The 21,438-nt window shown below is 37.6% G+C and overlaps 1 protein-coding gene across 1 annotated transcript in view; it reads left to right on the forward strand.

The window, feature by feature from the left end:
* Positions 1–272: 272 nt before the first annotated feature.
* LOC139689983 (homeotic protein labial-like) overlaps positions 273–21,438 on the forward strand; it is a 64,109-nt gene continuing 42,943 nt past the window's right edge. Inside the window, exon 1 of the mRNA XM_071587143.1 lies at positions 273–1,767. Within this exon, the coding sequence (XP_071443244.1) occupies positions 273–1,767 (1,495 nt within the window). The remainder of the gene's footprint in view (positions 1,768–21,438) is intronic.

A 21,438-nucleotide genomic window follows, 5' to 3' on the forward strand; every position in this document is an offset into this window, starting at 1 on the left:
AAAATCTCAATTCTGAAAGTGATATTTAAAATGGTAAATGGAGTGTCAATTGTAAAATTGTGCGATCCAAGGCCAATTGAATAATTTGATTTGAAGGAAAAGAGAATGAAAGGTGTTAATTAGATGAAGAAAAATCGAAAGAAAAACGTTCGTTAGAACTTAGTGGTATGTGTGAAAGTATTAAGCGTGTGTAAAAATAAAACAATTTTCCCTTCCTGCTATAGCAAAGAGATTAAGAGGAAAGGGAAACATTTAATAATATTTCCGGGATGATGACGATGAACCTGACGAGCGCTACGGGTGCATACGGAATGTGTGCGAGTGAAGTCGGTGGAGGTTATGGGCATACATCCACTCCACAGCACCATAACATCCACCACCCACACCATATACCCCACCACCACCACTCCCACACGCACCCTTTCCACCACCCGTCAATACACCCTGTTCACCAGGGATACCACCATCACCACCACGGTGCCACGGGTGAACCAGTAGCGGCCGTGCACGCCGCCTATTTCGGGGACGACGCTGAGGGCGCTGGAGGGACTTACGTCGGGGCAATCGCTGCATCCACACCGACACCACCGACGACGGGAGGGCACCATGTCCACTCCTATTTTCATCAGCACCAGACTCCGGCGACCGAAGAAATGCAACACCAACACCATCAGCACCCTCCTCATCACCTTCAGGAGTCTCAGCAACCGACAGAAATTTCAAGGTCTCATTCGAACCACGAGGAGACCTCACATATAATCACCTCGGATAACGGACTTAGTTACACCAATTTGGACGCCAACGACTACAGAATTACCAATCCTCAGCACCACCAACAGCACAGCGAAGTTACTAGGGCACACCAAACGTCAGTTTCAGACGCAATCGTCCCAGGGCATCATGACAACGGTAGGCTTCATCAACACCACCAACAGCAGCAAACTGTATCCACCGGAGTGCAGCAGCAGCATCACAATCCAGTGTCTCCTCCCTATACCCCGGGAAGTTATGTTCAAGAAGTTCCTAATGTGCACGAACACTCCCTTCACCACCCGATCCACCAAATTCCGACGCAGGAAGGTAGTGAAGGTTCTCCCGTCACGTACGACTCCTACCGTCCCCAAAGATTAGCTCATGAACGTCCCATGCATGTTGTCAACGACAACACCTTGTCCCCATGTACGACGACAATGCCGAGCGCCCAATATCCACTGGAAGGTCCAAACGTGACCCCCTCTCCGTCAATGCCTCACCATACCTTACGAAACCAGCATAGTCATCCAACGACTGATGCAGTAAGATCCGACGACCTGAGCTGTGGGGGAATTAATGGAGTTGGCGGAGGATATCAGCACCACCACATCCCTGTTGCTCAAATGTCGCAAAACCAGCAGCAATCCACAATGCAGATCTCCCAGCTTCATCCTCCCGTCCTACACCCTCAAGGGCCACCACACCTTGTTGCGCATCAAATTTCTCCTCACCATCAACACCATCCCCAACACCACGGTAACAACGTTAACAGTGTCGGTGGTGGTCAAACGCAGCATTACAACCACCACATGCATTCTCATCCGACGGCTGCCGTGACGGCGGTGGCGGTTGCAGCCCATCTTCTCCATCAACAGCCGCAGCAGCACATGCGTCACATCAGGGCAACGTCGAGCCAGCCAGAACAGGAGAGGCAACAACAGCAGACAAACGCGACTGCTCAGGCGGTTCCAACTTACAAGTGGATGCAGGTTAAACGGAACGTACCCAAGCCAGGTAAGAGCAAGGTAGTAATAGTTGTGTCATAGACATTCGAAGTGGTTTCATTTGACAAAAATAAAGCTTTAGGGTTAACACAGAGTTTGGATCTCAACTGAGGGCAGTTCCTTTAAATGAAAATTTATGGCCCAACATTCACTTAGCTTATCATAGTGCATAAGGAAATCTGCTAATTAATTAATCTATAGATTGATCTTTTTGACCTGATCGTCTAAATGTCATTTATTTCCAAAAAAACTCGGTCTTATATTTTTGTTTCCATTGGTTGCACATTTAAGTTATTTAGTCACCAAATTTCCCCGCTGCCTCTCCATAATAGTTGAAAAAATGGCAAGAGTTAGATTGCTATGTACATACATACTATATACCTTTATACATTTTTCAGTTGAATTCTATTATCCTACCTGTACTGTAATATTGCGAACCAAAAATAGCCGTCAATCCTTTGGAAGAGACGTAAATGATGATCCACTTGTTTAAATTGACCACCTTTGAAAACTGATTTCTCCAATCCGATTCTCATAAAACTTCCTTCCTCAATTCATCACGCTTTATTAATTGTACAGTAACATCAGGTATGCACTTTCTGTAACAATTATGACTTAATCTTTCGTATTTTGACATCCTTTGTACTTTTCTAATGGTCTTAACTTCAGTTCCTATTGTGGAGCAGGTTCGCATCATTGTTAACTTGAAAGAGTATTTTCATGATTCTATTCTAACAAAATTTAGTATTCATCGTATTTTTATACGAATATAATACAAGTGTGTTGCAACTGATTTTAATGAATTGTTCGTAGTGTTTTGATTTGTCATTCGAATTTTCAGATTTCATGATCACCACTGTCCTTTTTCATCCAAATTCCGCTTCCTAACTTTCTCAAACCTTCTATTCATGGCACTCAACCCCTTGCCGCTATCTTATCAGTCAGGGCAAACCCTGGCCCCTACGGCAAGGTGCAATTGATTCCTTTGGACACTATCAGAGTGAATTCAGACGTCCCATACTCGATTAGAGTGGAGCCGTCCAGTAAAGACATCCTGATTCTGCAATCGCACTTTAGGCAATGCCCACAAATTGACAGGATCATTGGATTAAAACATTCAAAGGTTGATAGGCTCAGTATTATCTTTGTCACAGCCTAATTTCTGTTTGAGCGTGAAGCCGCATTAATTCAAGGGGTATGCCCTTCTCTAATGCTTAGAACAACAACTATGGTTAAATGGGTAACATTTCTACGTAGGCAAAATAATCTCCACACGAAAACTTCACTCGAATATTTCCACGATTGTCAATATTCATTTACCAAATATTTGCTCAAAAAATGCTTCAGATCTTGTCGCGTGAAGATCACCCAACTTTTAAAATGGGAAAATGCGACACATCCAATCGCCTAACATGTGTGGCATGTCATTTCCTCTCAATACACGAGAAATTTAATAAATACTCATAAAGATATTTTTTTCGAAATTTTCCATGCATTTCTTCAATTACCTACTCCGTTAATGAAGTTTGAGAATTCAAAAGAAATGAAAAAGATCTTACACACCATGATTCCAATGTATATAAATGCTATTCAATTATTTCTTTGTTTATTAGATGGATCTAGAATGCAACAATTTCTGAGTGTAAAAATCATTCGCCCTATCAAGGTGAATGATTTTTACACTCTGAAATTGTTGCATTGAAATGCACATTAGCGGATGACTCCGTTAAAAGTTACTGTTGCGGCATCTCCCGCAGTTTCTTTTGAATGGATCTAGAATTTTATGATAGATTTTATTGCTACATATTACGGATCTTAAAATAGATTGAAGCAATATAAAATGAAATAAAGAAGAATGCTAACATACAGTACATTTCAAACATTCGACGAAAGAAAAGGACAGTTTCCAAGTTAATATTTTCGGGGATTCCGAAAAAAGAATATCGTCCAGGCCAATGCACGTAACGCTTAATAAATACGTTAGATAATTAAGGTTAGAAAAAAACGGTCATTTAATTTGGGTTTCATTTTCCACAATCTAACGAAGATACAATATCTTCACGTTATGACAAACTGAAGAATAAATGACATTACAGCGTAACGAGTTGCATAGTTTTAACCGTGAACGGATTCCGTAAATAATAATGCGCAACTAATTGTTCTGACGTTTGAAACAAACCACCATAACACTTTGGTGATATTTCAATTAGTTTATGCCTCGCTTCTGAATGCTAAAAGCGATACATGAGGAGTTTTTTTCGGAATAAGTTGGTTCAACACACAGAAAAACTTAATATACCACGGCAATGCATGTTAGCAATGAAATTAAGACAACTTTCAACTGTCATTAATCGAGTCCAAATCGAAATCATTAATCTAAAAGAACTATTTTATTCACAGGATATTAATATAATTCTAAATATTATGATTCGAGGTTTAAATTTAGCTTTAAAAATTAATGAGAGCAATACGGTATCGAGATAAAGATACAATATTTTTATGCGATTATCAAATATCATATAAAAATAAGAATTCTGGTTTATGTACCAATAAATCGCTATCCTCAAGTTTCCTCTAGCATTCCTAAAAACTCTTAAAGGTGGACATGTTAGCGTGAAAGACATTTAAGGGGAGTAAATTAAACGTAGTTGTATTGGAAAGTAAATAAAAACAACATTAAACGCGATTGCCAATTTTCAATAAGATATTCTGCTAGTTTTCTTGAGTGAACATCTTTTGAAATCGTATCTCCTTATCGTCCTAATGAACAATGACGCAACGTATTTCTTCAGTGAGACAAATTCACTTGTGCAACCCCAAATGACGTATTACTGCCTTCTGATATCCAAAAAAAGAAAAGTTTACCAGATATATAATTGAAGGGATTTCAATAAAAATATAATTAAAAATCCATGAATTTAGCAATATAGTAATTTTTTTTGTATTTAAAATTTGATTCATCAATTCTAAAATTAGAATGCATATATCAACGCGAAAACTTTTTATCGTAAATAATATTTTTAGTATTTAAACAAATTGTTAAGAGTTATTGAAGTCTTGTTCATGCGTAAACATTTCGACAGAGACTAAAAAGAGCCACTCGAGACAAGAGTAAGCAGTTCCAGTTTCCTGATGGTGCAGCAGATTTTACAAACGCTTTTACGTCTTGTCAGTTATGCCAAAATGTTTGATAAATTATGAAGTTCTTTCAATCATACTAATCAGACTCTAGTTACCAATACATAAGAAAAAAGAACCATTTTACAGGCTTCCAGTAGCTTGTGCGAGTATAACATGGGTTGTAAATCAGAGGTAACACAGATTATGATAAGCTATGAAAACAATCTCGATAAGATTAAACATATGTATAGCAATATTTTCTCTCGCAGAAGGAAGTCAAAGCGCATTTTTAAAGGCAAAGTGCAATCGAAGACATGATATTTCCATATATGACTTTAAGGATGTGACTTTAGTGAGGGCCTAGAATCAAAGAGAAAAAGGAATATCTATAATAATAATGAAATGAAATCACATGATGCACCGGTGAAAATAAAAATATTACAAAAAATTCGATTGTTCCTTAATTCAGTCCAGCTCGCTTTATGTGATCCATCTTGCCTTTATTTATTATGGCCAATAAAACTTCAGTATAGAGAACGTAATGCTAGCGAGTTTTTAATATAAAATTGACAATGTAAGAAATCCTCTACTCCATGAATAGGACCAATAGACCTGATGATGATGTAATACATCGAAACCCGGTCGTAAAATAAAAAAAATTATCAAGTGGAAAAGTGCTTCGATCAGTTATTCATTATGAATGATGAAGGTTGTTTAGTGTCTGAATATCAGTTACAGTCGTAAAACAATATCAAATGTAGTGTGGAGGTTCAGATTGATTAAACGGTATCCAACGTTTTTAATACGTGCACTCAAATCATGCATACATTTTCATTGAAATAGTTATCACTTCTCATTACTGCCAGATTCGTATGCTTTTAGAAAACTGAAATTTGGTCTTCCTCCACTGAGCTCACATTGTCTTAAAGTTTATAAAATAAGTGGTTTCATTTCATTCATTGTTATTCGAGAGATGTACGCAAACGCACATTTTTACATTTAAACGAAACTGCAGAAAGAGAGAAAACACTTGCAATTTTCCACTTTTTACTCTCCACTAAACTCACTCCACTCTCCACTTTTTCCACTAAAAAGTGGTAAATTGCAAGTGTTTTTCTCTGTTTCTGTCATTATGGAACGATTCCACTACATCACACCTAAATCTCTAATGTACATTTCAACAAAGCGTTTAACCGTAAATAAGGGTAATCTGCTTATTGCACTTCATTGTCCGCTTAGAGGTAATCAATTAATATCCTTAAATAAGTACACCGTAATGTATCTTGCGGTGGTATTAGGGACATCAGACATAGGTATTTGTTAAAGTTTTCAATTTCAAAGTTATCATCTTTTGAATGGTTCAGTTTCCTCCGTTTTTTAAAATGACTGCAAAATTAAATATCACCTTAGCAAATTTTTTGAAGATCATTATTATTATTTTGTCTTATTTAATTCTGCATTTCATAAAACGTTACAAAGGATCAATGAAAGTTGCATCAGGGAAGCTAATGTCCAAGTAAGACTCGAGACAAACAGACTAAAAATGGAGGAAGTGTGTCACTAATTAGCATTAGCATCAATAGTAATGGAAGAAGTAAGCGGTATATAGTAAGCACAATATGAATGGCAGAAAAAGCTTTGTATCAAAAACAAGCAACTACTAACGGCGAATAGTACTTTTATTGACATGAGGAAAATAATATAATACATAAGTTAAAAAGTTATGCATAGAGCCTACATTTCTATGTATGTGAGACTACGAGAATAGGCGCAGCAGAGAAAAGGAGATTAGAGACGAAGAAAGTATAGTTCTGCAGAAGACTTTAAAATTAAAATGGATGAATAGAATAACAAATGAAGTATTTCGAAGAGTGACTGAAGAAAGAAGCCTATGAAGGACACTCACAAGAAAAAGAGGCAAATTGGTTGGAGATGACCTGAGGTACGATGGTTTATTGAGGACCATAACTGAAAGTACCATGTAGGGTGAGGAATACCAGAAGAATTCTAAAGGATGAACTACTAGAAGCAGTTAATAGGAAATGTCGGTGTAAGAAGGTTTGAGGGAAAGAAGAGATTGGCAAGCAACAGGAGAGTTTAGAGGGTTGCTTCACACCGACTATCATATTGATACTGATGGAACAGGGTGATTTTTCTTACAATTAAAGGAAATCATAAAATAAGATGTTTTAAAGTAATAGCAAAAATCTAACCAAATGTTAAGCCCAGAAAACGTATTTTTTTAGCTAATTCTAAAAGTGGAAATAAAGAAACAATCACTCCAATTAATTTTATGCCACTCTAAATTCATGTAAAGATATTTAGGTATTTAATTCACCCTTGAGAATTATATATTGCCACACCTTTCCCATGAATATAACGTCGAAAAAAATTTTAATGCATATTTGGTCGCTGAAAACTCTTTTGGCGCTAGTTAATTTTATGAGTGAACATTATAGAAATTGCGAGAAAATCAATTTTTCATGATGATTAATTTGAAAGTAACTTAAGTTTCTGGTGTAAACACTACCTGCTTCTAATTTGGTTATTCTTCGAAATATTTTTAAGGATCGATGACATCCTGTGACGTCAGTCTTTGAGTTAATTTATTGGAAATGATTTGCATAGTGCCTGTAAGAATAATAATACTTCATCTCAGTATACCATAGATATGAGAAATGTATTTTAAAAAGAGCCATTTAATACAGAGATGGCTGATTTTGCGTATCATCCTTGTCAGTATAGGAAATCGGATTTGTTGGACAGCTACCAATGTATTCTCTTTTCCCGTGCCTTAAAACCATATTCTAATACTGAATACGGAATTTTTAGTTGTCCCCATTAGAGTTTCAAATGGCAGATTTTTCATAGATATTACATCGTCCGATGACTGGCACGTTAAAACGACATTCTAGACACATATGGCCGGTACCTCTCCATCCTCTTAAGTGCCTTCAATTACTGATTATCCGAAATTTCATTATGGCTTGTATAATAGCATGCTTCGCTAACATAAAGGAGTTTTAGTGTATCTACCATGCATTAGGATCAAGAAATGTATTAATCACTATCCGCTACATCCCAACCAACTACTGTGACGTACAATTGCGAAAACAAAAAGTGATTCAATTCGTATCAAACCATGAAAACTTAATCAGCTAAAACAATTTTTTAATACAATATTAAAAGGGACAATAACTATCATTATTATCATTTAACTAATTGCCATCATTTATATAAGATACTCAACATATTTAAGATTTTGGACGGTCCCTATCGGAACTTTACTGTTATTTATCGCGAGTACTACCTTTATGTGCCATGAGCTATTGCTATCTGCAGTTATTTGTACTTTCTTTCTACCTTCATGAAGCCTAAGAAGCCTAGTCTCCTTCTTCCTCTCCTCCACTTATCTTCTCTCTTCTATCACAGCCTTAAACATCCCACCCAACTTCAATATTTCCTCCTATTACTTCCTCGGATTTCACAAAGCAACTTCTCTTTTTCCACCATATTAAACACGTCGTAGTTAGTCTCCCTCTCTGTTTGACTTGCTTTCTCAATTCATTTTCATTCCCGTACGCTAATTAATGCCCTTTCCAAGGCACTCTTAACATTTCCTCAGCATGCATCCAGTAGCGTCCTGAAACACACTGGCGATAACGGCCAATCGAGTCTTACCTCCTGGCCTATCACTTTCTATCCCTATTCTCCCTCCAATACCCTTTATTAGTGCTGTCTTATTCATGCACAGGTTTTGAATAAGTCTTGTAATCCCTCTCCAATCTACTCCTATATTCCGCAAACTTCAACCAACTTAGTCCACCCTACTACTTAGTCTACTCTACCCTGCCTAACGCCGTCGCAAAATCACGAAGTAAACGAAGACTGCCTGATTATATTCTGTTTCTTCCTAATAACGTTCTCATTAATACAATGTCATCAAGCGTTCCCATCTCCTTTCTAAGTCCAAACTGAGCTCCGCCTATGTGGTTTGCATGCCCCGTTATGAAACCTTCTCATGGTTTTGGAACTTACTGTTGCTGCATGTTCCTCACATGCTGGAGCCCAATATTTTATGAAATGGGGATCGAAAAAGAATTCCATTTAGTGTCCTCGTTAACCTACTTCCTCATATTAAGGTAGTGTATAAAAATCAATTAAATCGCATCCCATCATTTCAAGTTTCTCTGAACTCTTTGAGTAATTCTGCAGGAACATTATCTCATCCTACCGACTTTATTTCCCTTAGTGATTTTTCTATCTAGTCATCTATTTTTCTGGACCTAACCATTTTTGGAGAGAAAAAACAGCTATGGTAATTCCACCTAATTTAACATAGCTGTTTTTTTTCTTTCCATAATTGATAAGTTTCACAAAGTCAGACTTGAAACTACGAAGTTAATTCTAATCATTTTGGTCTACTTCACATGTACTACTTTTACACTTCATGCACTTAATCATCAAGCTCTGCTCCGCATTTTTTTCAAATTTACTGAATCTCCTCCTTCATTAATAATTGTTCTAAGTCCGTATGGTCAGTAAAGTTTTTCCGTCGATGTTCCCCGAAAATTCTCTTACTACCACATACTAACACTACATTCGTCATTTTACAAAGGATATATTCTTATTATAAGTAACACCGGCCGAAGTAGGAAACACTGCCACACGAATTTAAAATGATGTTAAGTGACGATTCCTAATGAATTGGCTTAGGTGTGGTGATAGAGCCCGGCGTGTAAAGGTGCAGATCTGATTGCTATATCTATTGATTGAAGAGATTTTGCATTGTCCTTGCAAGTTGCATTTTGCAATTCTGTAAATTATTTAAATATGAAATATTTTCATACCTTGCAAGGATTCATTATCATTGGTTCAAGTTTTTTCACGATGCATGCTTCTACGAAGTCAAATTCGTTAAGGCATTGATAATATTGGTGATTCAGATATCTTCCATTACTGCAATGATGCGACAAATACTACCACTTAGCATGAATAAAAAGGAGCGAGAGTTAAAGCAAACATCTTGTTCTACAAGGAGAAGCGTTTGCGTCTCCATTCAATGTAGTTACACGGAGCAGGGTAGTGAGCGATGTTTCGGCGCTAATATTGCTTGATTCATGTCTTCAATTGGAGCGATGGCGGCACGCGATCATGGAACCACGAACTCCCAGCACTCAAAATCAGAGATTCGAACATTGATAAATGATATTTTGGTGCTGTGACCTTCTTCGAGAGGAGGCCATGTTCATTCGAAGGATAAAATAACTAAATTAACCGTCTTATTTCTTTGTCTGGTTTTTCGCTGTGCCCCCGTGATAAAAACTAAACCTTTTAAGTAAATTATCCACGCGTATGATAACAATATTGTTTAATTTTGCAGTACGTTACAAGAAAAGTATTCAGTCCGAAGCAAAAAAATATAGTTTCTACATTCCCGATCAACAGAAAATGTTAGAGGAATACAGTATAGACTCTCAAACTTTTATTCATATGAAGGAGGATTTACTATTATTCTTTCCTCGTCTTGACAGAACATAACTTAAGAATGCAGAACCAATTCGCTATTACATAATTTTAATATGCAGCTATACTAGCCAACATAGTACTATTCAATAGAGTAGTATTCACCATAGTTGATATTTAATCAAAATCCTCTTGGTCCCTATTACCTCTAGTTCCTTTTATATGATGTAATTTCCATTTATATTAAAAAAAAACGTTCCCCAACTGTCTGCCATCATCTAGTACATCATACTATACTCTTCATTATTTCAAGTGCTTTCACAAACCATGCCTCGATAAAGTCAAATTCGTACTGGTAATTAATTACGACGGCGGTTCGGAATTGTTCTGTTAGTAGAGTTGAATGGCAAATATTGCCACTTAATATGCAACAATCAAAGCAACGAGAGTTTGGGCAACCTTGTTCTCGAACAAGAAAAGGCATTCATATTTCCATTTAGTGTAGGTACATCCGGTCTTCCCAATAGTGTAAAGTCATAATACATTTCTCTCGTGATAATTATAGCAGAACCCTATCGGCCAAGGTGCTAAAATATTTCAATAAAGTTACCCGGTCGGATAGAAGTCCATCATAGTTGCCATTAATTTAGTTTCCTCACTCAACTAGATTGTAATGGCGACATACCATTAATGTTCTTTCATTAAAAATATGCCAGGCCCATGAAAATTTGTATATTACACTATATCCAGCATCCAAAGCCCGCATCCTCTACACTTTGTGGCAATTTCCAAATGTTTCTCTCTTAATATCAGCAAAATCTATAAACCTCAGGGGTAATGTGATTTGCGGAAATAATTTTGAAATATTTGCATTGTTAGTAAATGATTAAAGGACTAAAAAACAGTATTTATTTATAATTAAATAAAAATCGAAGTTTTCGGTATCCATTGGTAGTATGTAGTCTACGAAACACGTTGAGAGTCAAAAAAAATAATTAATCAACCTATAGGCAGCAAATAGTTACAAAATGAAAACTCCTTCTTACAAACAAATTGAGTAGCTTCAGGCGTGATGTGGTGGAAGTGGAACATAACAAATACCTGATCGTAGCACTTTTCCACTTGATGATTTTTTTTTATTTTACGACCGGGTTTCGATGTGTTACATCATCATCAGGTTGATGATGATGTAATACATCAAAACCCGGTCGTAAAATAAAATAAAATCATCAAGTGGAAAAATGCTACGATCAGTTCCTTGTCACAGCATTCTAATCCACACTCCAATTTAAATGGCTGCTAAATGATTTTGAATATATAAGCATTTATATACTTCCCATTTATATCGCGTAAATTAATAGGCTGCATAGTTCTCAATGTGCAGCAATATTTGATCAATTAAGTACCTACCATTGTGATCGAACCCAAGTCTTCTACGCATTAGCAAATCAAGTTAACTTAAAAAAAATCAAAATAATCCTAATTTCTCTTTTTCAAAAAAAGTATGTTTCCTCCTATTACTCTAGCTTACATTCTAATGCTCTACCACTCTAAATCGTATTACTGAATGTTACCTCAAGTTCTGGAAGACTTATATTTACTCTCAATATTTTGAATAACCTAAAACAAAATTTTCATTCCTCAATAGATATGATAAATTCAGCTTGAATTGGATGGAGCCCAAAGGGGTTGATCATTCAACCTTACCCTTTCAGCAAAATGAGTTCTTCGAGAGAACGAAAACTGTACAAAGAAAGATTTAAAAAACCCGTGTTTATATAACGACTATTTGATGTGTGGTGGGCATGACACTCCCGGATCGTCGATTTGCAAACCATTGGGTTGGACCCGAATAGATCATAGATCATCACTACCATTGATCATTTTCCCCAAGCATTCGTACCAAGGGGGAGAACCCCTTGCAAGAAAGTTGTGAAAAAATTATTATTGAAAATAAATAGGAGGAGTAGGACGGCGATTGTGTTAGGAAACGGAAGGGGGTTCAAAAGGGAGAGGGACCGGCAGCGATGAAGGGGATAATCGCTGGGGACGGCCTGGTGCGTTAGCCACTTGAGCGCAGATGAAAGGGCCGTCGATGTTAGGCGTGCCAAAAGGATTCCGAAGCGCATGAAGGGAAAAGAAGGGGTTTCTAAATGGGAAGGTGGTAAGAAATGGCTATAGGTAACAACGTGTGACGATTCACTCAGCTTTCGAATGTATTGTATAATTAGGGAAAACTCACGGGTGAAATGATACATTTCTTCGGCCGGTATTCGTTCATCGCTAATTACCTTTTCATCAAATCATTGAGTATTTATAACATGTGAGGATTTCTTAAGATTTCCTCATATTTATATTGATTGAATTGAGCTCTTTCGGCTAGCAATATTGAATACATGATAAGGCCGCAATAGCCGTAAACAGTTTACGGCTATTGGAGTCTTTTCATTTATTCAATTTCTCATATTTGACTTGAAATTCGAACTAAAAACTCTGTCGTTTCCGAAGTGGTTATACCAAAAAACTGATCCCAATAATAACATAAATGTCGAATATTCAGCACTTTTAAGGGTGCTTTACTGCAGGGTTTAATCCGATTAACTGGAAACTAAGTAATTATGTGCTAACTCTAGTATATAATAGATTGATATTCAAAACGCATCAAAAAGGGTGTAACGCTAAATTTAAGATCAACCTTGCACTACTATGGCCTAACGGCCATGGCAAACTCCTACAAAAATGCGACAATTTCATAGTGTAAAAAGCATTCGCCTTGACCGGGATTCGAACCCGGATCCCTTGATGTCGATCAGAGTTTAAGAGGACGCCTCGATAGCTTAACTGGCTAAAGAATTCGGCCGGACATCAAGGGATCCTGGTTCGAATCCCGGTAAAGCGAATAATTTTTAAACTTGTAATTGTTGCATTGAAATGCATATTAGCGGATGACTCCGTTAAAAGTTACTGTTGCGGCATCTCCCGCAGTTTCTTGGAATCCTACAAAAATATATATAAATAAAGATTTCATTTCCATAAGGGCGTAATTTATTATTTAAACTTTCGAAATAAAAGAATGTATAAAGAGATTAAGCTAAAATAATCTTTGCCGACGAAGGCGTTTCCACTAGAAATCAACGCACTAAATTCATTACCATCGAACCCTTGTGTGCAAGAGGAAACATATTTTAGCCATACTGTTGATAAAGAAATTAAGCGACCTGTATAAAGACCAAACGTGAATGTTGATCTTACTGTTAATAATAAAAAATTAATAATCTAACCTTTTATTGAATTATTTAACTTTTCCTGACTTTTAGCTAATTTTTCTGGCATGATGATGTTTCTTATTTCAATCATTGTCTCTTTAAATCGAGTTTAATTATTACAATTGGTAACTCTTCAAGTATTTAGGTTTACGGTTAAGTATTTAGGGTAAAGCGTTGCACCCATACATATTTTTAGGTTGAGTATGATGCAATACACTTCTGAAGATTGTATTGGATAACATTTTCGTTTCTCCTTTCAGTGGATTTTATTACATTAATGCTGGAATGTCAAAGGAAGGGTTACAAAATGTCGGAATTTGATTTTCTTGAGATCGTTTCCAATTTTTCAAAAATTTGCTTCCCTTTTATTTATAAGACATTTATGTTTTACGCACCATGAACTTTTGGAAAATTTATTCCTATCTACTTCAGTATTTCATTTAGCTTCGAGGATGTAAATAATAAATTATTTGAGAAAAAATATATTATAAAATCAAATTAATCATAAGACTACCGAACATAGAAACATAAGTGATGGAGTTGTCCTTCCTCCACATGAGCTGCGACCTTGACATGGTGGAAGGGCTTGTGCGTTCTAATGACCCACACAACTATACTGGGGGGCAATAATAAATGCTCCCAGTACGTTCACCAATGACTGGCTACAATACCAAAAAGTCAAAGAATAATATTCAGATGAAAGATAGTCCGCGCAGCGTCTGTTTCTCAATGAGGCGGCAGCAAAGGCGTCTAACCCATAATGGGCGGCAATTTGAGGAATGATATCACGTTAAAACAGTTTTAAAGGAAAGCAACGGGTAACCATCTCAATTGACTATCTCACGAAGCACTGATGGACATATGCATTTTTCAGTAAGGGTCCTGGCCACTTGGGGACTCGGCCCACTGAGCTGTGTGTCGTTCTCGGCAGTGGAATAGGCGAGGTTTTCGCGATCGTCATCTAACGAAATCCTTGCAAAGAAAAATAGACAGACGCAACACAGAGAACATAGAAGAGGACCAAAACAGTTAGAATAGGGGATTTCAATGTAAGGACAATGTTCTATGAGGAAGGGGAAATTAGAAAATAAAGAGTGAGAGATGGAGAGAGGAAATATAGATACATATTTTAGGGATGTACGAGGTAGAATAGAGGTATAGTTGGGATGGCTGGAGCGATAGTTGAACAATAATATGCAGCAAAGGAGAAGAGAACCAGCGAGGGGTGGCAAAAGTATTGAACAAAATATGTGTAAGAAGCGCATATTGAGCAAGCACCTGATAGAATATTATTATCATGGACAAAGGTTAAACCAAAGAACTTGGTCATTCAAATTTTATAGGTATTAGAACGCGGTGGTTGGCAAAGGGAGGTAGGGGAGTGAGGGAATAGAATACAGTTTAGGAACAAGGAATGATAGTGGGGAGAAAGCAATTAGTTAAGACTTCTTTAGGAGAGAGGGTTATATCATATTTGGAAGTTAGCTAAAAAACCACAATGCGTATAGGTATACGCGGAAAATATCAGGGGTTTCAATGAGATATCAATGTGACTATATTATAGTTAGGTACAGATTTAGGAACAGCGTGATTACTCATTCGCAGTTTCCGGTGAGAGGATGCGGATTCTGATCATAATTAGTAGTAATGAAGTTTAAAGTCAGATTCAAGAGGGTAAAACATATAAGAGGAAATGGAACGCAAAGGTTTTAACTATAACGAAAAGAAAAGAGTTGCAGGAAGCAGAGAAAATTATAAGTAATGACACGGAGAAAGATACAATAGAAGAAAAATGGCAACATATAAAAAAGAGATATCGAAAGCCGCAAAAAAACCAAAATGAACCGTAGAGAGGAAAATGACACAAAAACCGTAGAATAAAGAAAAGGCGATCATGAGGATAGGCGAGCGAAGGAAATCGAATACTGTAAACAAAGTGATAGGTAGAAGAGTGCACGAGGAGTTGAATAATAAACTGAGGAGGGAAAATAATATGGCGAAAGAAGAAAAGAAGCGTGGTATAACACACAGTGCGAGGATATAGAAAGTTAACAAAATAAATACGAAATTCGTTGGCTGCACAGGAAAGTGAAACCACTGTCAGGAATTAAAATCAGAAAATCTGTGCCAGCAAACAACAATGAGTCAGGAGAATCATTCATTCAGCCAGGAAAGATTCATGAGAGATAATACATCAAGGTAAAGATATTGGGACAGTAAGACAGACACATATATGGTAAAGATATTGGTACTGCAAGCTTAGAAATAGAAAGAGAATATAACGAAGACAGAGATAGCTTAAGCCCAGGTATGCTTGATTGCGATGTACGAGAAAGAGCATTAAAGGAAGTGAAATGAAACTGACCCTGAGGATTAATGGCATTCCCGCGGAACTACTTATGATTTTGGGAAAACGTGGAAGAAAGAGCTTTTTTGACTATTTCGTAGCATTTATGAGGGAGGAATTTGGCCGAAAAATTTCGTTAGGTCACTTTTAGTTACCATCCCTAGAAAATGGAAAGGCAGCTGTCCGTATGTGAGAACTATTAAACAAAAAGTCTGATTTTTTTCGTAGCTACAGTGGTACTCATAATCATCAATAAAGAGGATGGCAAGGATGGCAAGTAATTACTTAGGGAATTATCAGTTTGGTTCAGGAAGGGGAGGGACCGGCATGATGACATAGCAATAATGAGGTAACTAATTGAAATGAATATTCGATTCAATCAGGATGTATTTGTTTGTTTCTTGAAGAGTAAGAGAAGTCGTTGTATTCAGTGAATTGGGCCATTTTCATTAATGCATTGCATAACATTTGAGTACATTGGAGGTATAGGAGACTTTTTTGCAGCTTGTACATGAATGAGACTGCTCGGGTCCGAATGGTGGAAGGAGAGCCGAGATGGGCAATGGTTGGAGAGGACTAAGTCAGGGGTGTCCATTATTACCTCCCTTTTGAACGCATGCCTGGTTGAAACGTTAAAAGAGGAATAGAGATAGAGCTCGAGATACGAATGCTAGTCGGTAGACAATTATTGGAATCAGTTAGGTTTGTAAATAATCAAGATTTAGTTTTTCAGTCAGCCAAGGGGTGGCAAGCATTGCCTGGCGCATTAGATGACTGTGATGGCGCACTGTGACAGGTACTGGGTGAGATTCAATATAAACAAAACAAAGTTTATGAGGTTGCCGATAAAGAGTAAGGCTAAGTTAAACGTATTGATGGGAAAAACTAAGAGTAAGTAGAAGCTTACCTATCTGGGAAGTGTTTTGGCCGATATGGTCAAAGAAGTTGGTACACAAGAAGAAGAATTGCGATAGGCAAATAAGCTTGCACAAGGAGGGAATTGATGACAGGGATGTTTAGTCAGGACGATAAGAAAATACTCGTTAACGCATTGATATACCTGTAGTGCGGATTTTGTGCGGAAGGGATACAAAGCCGTTAAATGAAGATGATAAGATTTTATTGGAAGCTTTTGAAAAGTGGGTGTGAAGAAGAATGGTGAAGGTGAAATGGACAGGAAAGAAAACAAGCGAGGAATTGCTAGACATGGTGGAGTAGGAGTGGGGATTGTTGGTAGAAATCCAAAGGAGGCAGGAAATATGGATGAAGAGAACTTTGATATGCGATATATTTTTGAATACTGCGCTGAACGAGGAGAAGTAAGGGAGGAAGGGAGGAAATGGATTGGCATGCCGTACGGAGTAAAGGAAGAAAGGAAATATGTGAAGTTAAAGAAGGGTTGTTAGAGGCAAAGATGTGTATGGCTGTTCAGTTCTCGTCTGTCCAAAACCTACCTATAATCCTAATATAATACTTAAGTGCATACATTAAGAAAGCGTCCGTAAAATTTTACTATCTATAACACTTTATAGCGTTTCCACGTAATGAGTGTTATCAAGGATTTGAAAGCGTGATTTTAACAGCTTTGCATCAATTCTAGGACTGAAGCTTTCAATGGGATGGTTTATAATATATCTGTTTTTATTAATCAAGGAAGCAAGGTGAACTCAATGATTACTTCCTAATTTTCAATTCCAGGCAAACTTTCTCTCTCACCAATTATTATGGTCTGAATCATCCTAGTCTTTCCACACTCGTAGAAGATCCTAAACCTCATTATTATGTACCTTTTATTTCATTTACTCTGGGTCTAGATTGCATTACCTTCAGCAAACATGTTAAGGCTGGGTACTCAATATGCATGACAAGCGTATTTGGCATACCATACGTTCCGTTTTCTTAAATGATCATGCCTTACTTACGAATAAACATTTAAAATTCCCTAAAAGTCGTTGCGAGTTAATATTGCGCCTTCTCACTCACCCGTCCCCAGTCGGTCGATGTCACCCCCTTCCGCTGGGTGTAACCCTCTCTATCCTACCCTAATTTGCCTCTCTCCGTGTGGCGTCAATCCTGTCTACCGCTCCATTAGCCCACCCCCATGCCCACCCTCGCCCTATTGCTTTCAAGTCTTTCGAATACGACACCACGCTACCCTTCTGCCCCTTCTACCATATTCCCCGGTTCTGCCCCCACCATACTCCCTCCGATCACTTCTTCCCCGCAAAGATTTGCATCCACTCGCATGCTAAACCCACAGAATCCCCAAGCGTCAACAACGTTCTCACCCACGAGTTCAGTCGTCCTTCGAGGAGGCCACATTACAGTAGCCACTCCTGTGAAGACGGAGGTTTTCCTCAATAGGTGCTTAGGTGCACGTTGCATTGTGCTCCCAATATGAGAGATTTAGTAGCGTATATGTGTCATTCTACCGTTAGATTATTTAGAGGGCATCGACGACGAAATTTATCCGATCTTATGCAGAAACTAGGTGTTCTTAGGTGGGACTGGTTTTCTATTATGGCCGATTTAATGCAAGTTTACAGAAACTTATATATGACACGAAGGAAATAATTTCTCCACGTGTATTCTTCCGAGACATCATAACACATTCAAGTGAATATTACCTATGATGTACATAAGCAATTCACATATTTCGCAACCATTTGTTTTAGGGAATAGTATCTAATAAATGATTTCCAATCTCCATGAGAACTGAGCAATAATTTTTCTATTGACACATTTTTTATTAACGTGAAAAATACCGTCGCTGATCGAATTACACCCGCCCAAATAGTCCTGTATGAATACGATTTTTCTTTGCATAAAATGGATCAATTTTTACAATTATAATTAAGCGGTACTTATTGACTCATTATTTACATATTTATAGAATTATATATATATAATGTATACACACTCTAATTTAGAGATAAAAGAAACACAGCTATTCCAAGTTAATATTTACTGACTACCACGGTTCCACCACTGTACACGTATGGCATCATCAACTGACACACACACATATATGTGTGTATGTAAAAAAATATGTGTCTATTTATTTATATTTATATATGTATGCATATATATATATACACACCCACACGTACAAACTAACGCCTATGTGAGTACTCGGGTGTGTTCATACGACACACACGCACTTGAGAGCTCTCAAGATTCATCGCCCAAAGCCTGCAAGCGCCGAAGACCTTTCGCTTTCTGCCAAGTTCGTGTACTATCACAATCAATTAAACGAGACACATTTTTTCTTTAAGTTTAATTCTCGTGGACAATTCTGAGCACGGGGAGGGGAAGGGAGAGAAGGGCCGCCAATTATAATCCCATTTTTCACGAAAACGGTATCGCCCACATTCGATCTCTTTTTATTACTCTTTCCTCACTCCCACCTGACCCCTCATCTTTCATACAAGGCGCTCAACTCCAAAGCCTTTCTTTCCATCGCATTGCCACCTTCTTCCCACCTCGAGCCTCGAAAAAAATGCTCGAGACTCTTGTTCTTCCCTTCTTTTTCAGAAGGACTCAACTTCTTTCAACACTTCCTATTCGTGCGGAGCATATTTATAACCCCACCCTCCTTTCGCGCCCTGCTCCCCCACCCGTGTGGCCCCCTTCCTACCTCGCTGAGGTCGGAAATTGGGAAGGTACGAATTGGATCCCTGAAAAAGGGAGCGAGACACGCAAAGCAGTCCTTAAGGAAGACGAGGGAAGCCCGCCTTCGGCAGAGTGGAAGTAGTCAAAGCATTGTAGAGGTTGGAGATGGGGGGGCAGAATAAGGGGCTTGGAAGGGGGTTAAAATGAGTAGTGTGAGGGCGTTACTCTGGACAGAGAATGCACTGATGATGTGGCAGACCCACCCACATCTTCCACCCCTGTCTAATCCAGCAGCACAGAAGCCCGAATGCCCAATCCAAACGCCAGGCTTCCTAAGTCTTACGACAAACGCCCTCGTCCAACCTCCCAACCTCCCGGTGCCCACGAAAACTTCTAACCCTTCATTAATTTCTCTGTTTTGGGGCTTGTTTTTACTCCATGTTGGTAGGAATTTTGTTCCTAACTATTTGTATAAATGTGATAAGGGTGATGGTGTCACTCGAGGATGGAAATCCTTGTTTTGAATGATTTTCACTTATAGTCGTCCCCAAAACCTGTACAAAATGAACATATAATGTCCAACGAAATGTAACATTTTGTAGTCCTCTCAAGAAAAATGATGTTTAAAATTTTGAATATCTTTCTCCCTGAACTTCCCAAATAGCTTTTAAATAAAGCTGTTTTTGAGTTGTTTACTCACCGGAAGTCCTTAAAGGATTAATCTAGACTAGCAGACAGATGAGTTAATATCGCTCTTTCCCACTTACCAGATGCAGAATCTTAATTAGGTTTGGTCAAAGATCAATCTATGTGACTGAAATCCCTTTTTATGTCACAATCAGAACTCAGGAATATCTCAAGACTTTGCATGGTGCAGCAAGGAGCATATACTCATTACTACACCATTGCTTGTATGCTCGTATTCCCGCAATTCTTCGTGTAAATGAATTGATATGGATTTAGTCAGAGAATGCGTCAAAAAACAAGCATCGTTACTTTTTTCGCATTGATTTTTCACGAGACAAAATCTGCAGGAATCAGAGAATAACTTGGCGCCCAAAAATGGTTGCTTAAATTTCAGTGTAATAAAGTTACTTTTTTTTGGAAAGATAGAAAATGCTTTCTTCAGTATGGATATATGCATCCTCAAATGTCGATAATTATTAATGTACTCACCTCATCTGGGAACAGAAATGAGAGAAGAAAGAGGGCAAGTTGGCCATATGCTCCGAATACACTCTCGTGTGCAGGGTACTCAATATAGCCCGTACGCGCTCTCACCACAAAGGTAAACCTGTTAGTAAAAAAGTATTGTATATTTCATTATTTCCATATGAAGAATTAAAATGAAAAATGTATTTCACTTATCGTGATCGTAATCTGTGATATAATATCCTTTGCATAATATTTGATGAAAATGAAAATAATAATACTTTAAATCCTTGTTTACGTACTCAAATTGTAGTCTTAGACTTTCATCGAACTGCGGAGCAATAACAACGAAAAACCAATGTATTCTTTATGATAAATAAGTTTGTGTACAGGTTCGTAAAATTAACAAATGAACAATAGACCTGCTATTTACAGTCACAATATGTAGTGCTTCACAGTTTACAAATTAAGAATTAAAAACCTTATCTTCCTCATTAAAAGAAGGTAAAAATGCAAGATATTGTTGGCTCATTAGAAATGGAAGTTTAAAAGTGACTATTTTATAATATTCAGAAAATAATTTAGCCACATGAAGAAGTTTATTTTAAAATATTTGACCGATTAGGGAAAGCCTCATGGGGCCCAGCCCCTGAGATTCCTAAACAGGATCTACCTGTAAGTATATACGTAAGTTTTTCCTCATAAATGATATAATGAG

The sequence above is a fragment of the Hetaerina americana genome, unplaced genomic scaffold (assembly GCF_022747635.1).
Source record: "Hetaerina americana unplaced genomic scaffold, ioHetAmer1.1.p SCAF_3, whole genome shotgun sequence".
NCBI lineage: Eukaryota > Metazoa > Arthropoda > Insecta > Odonata > Calopterygidae > Hetaerina > Hetaerina americana.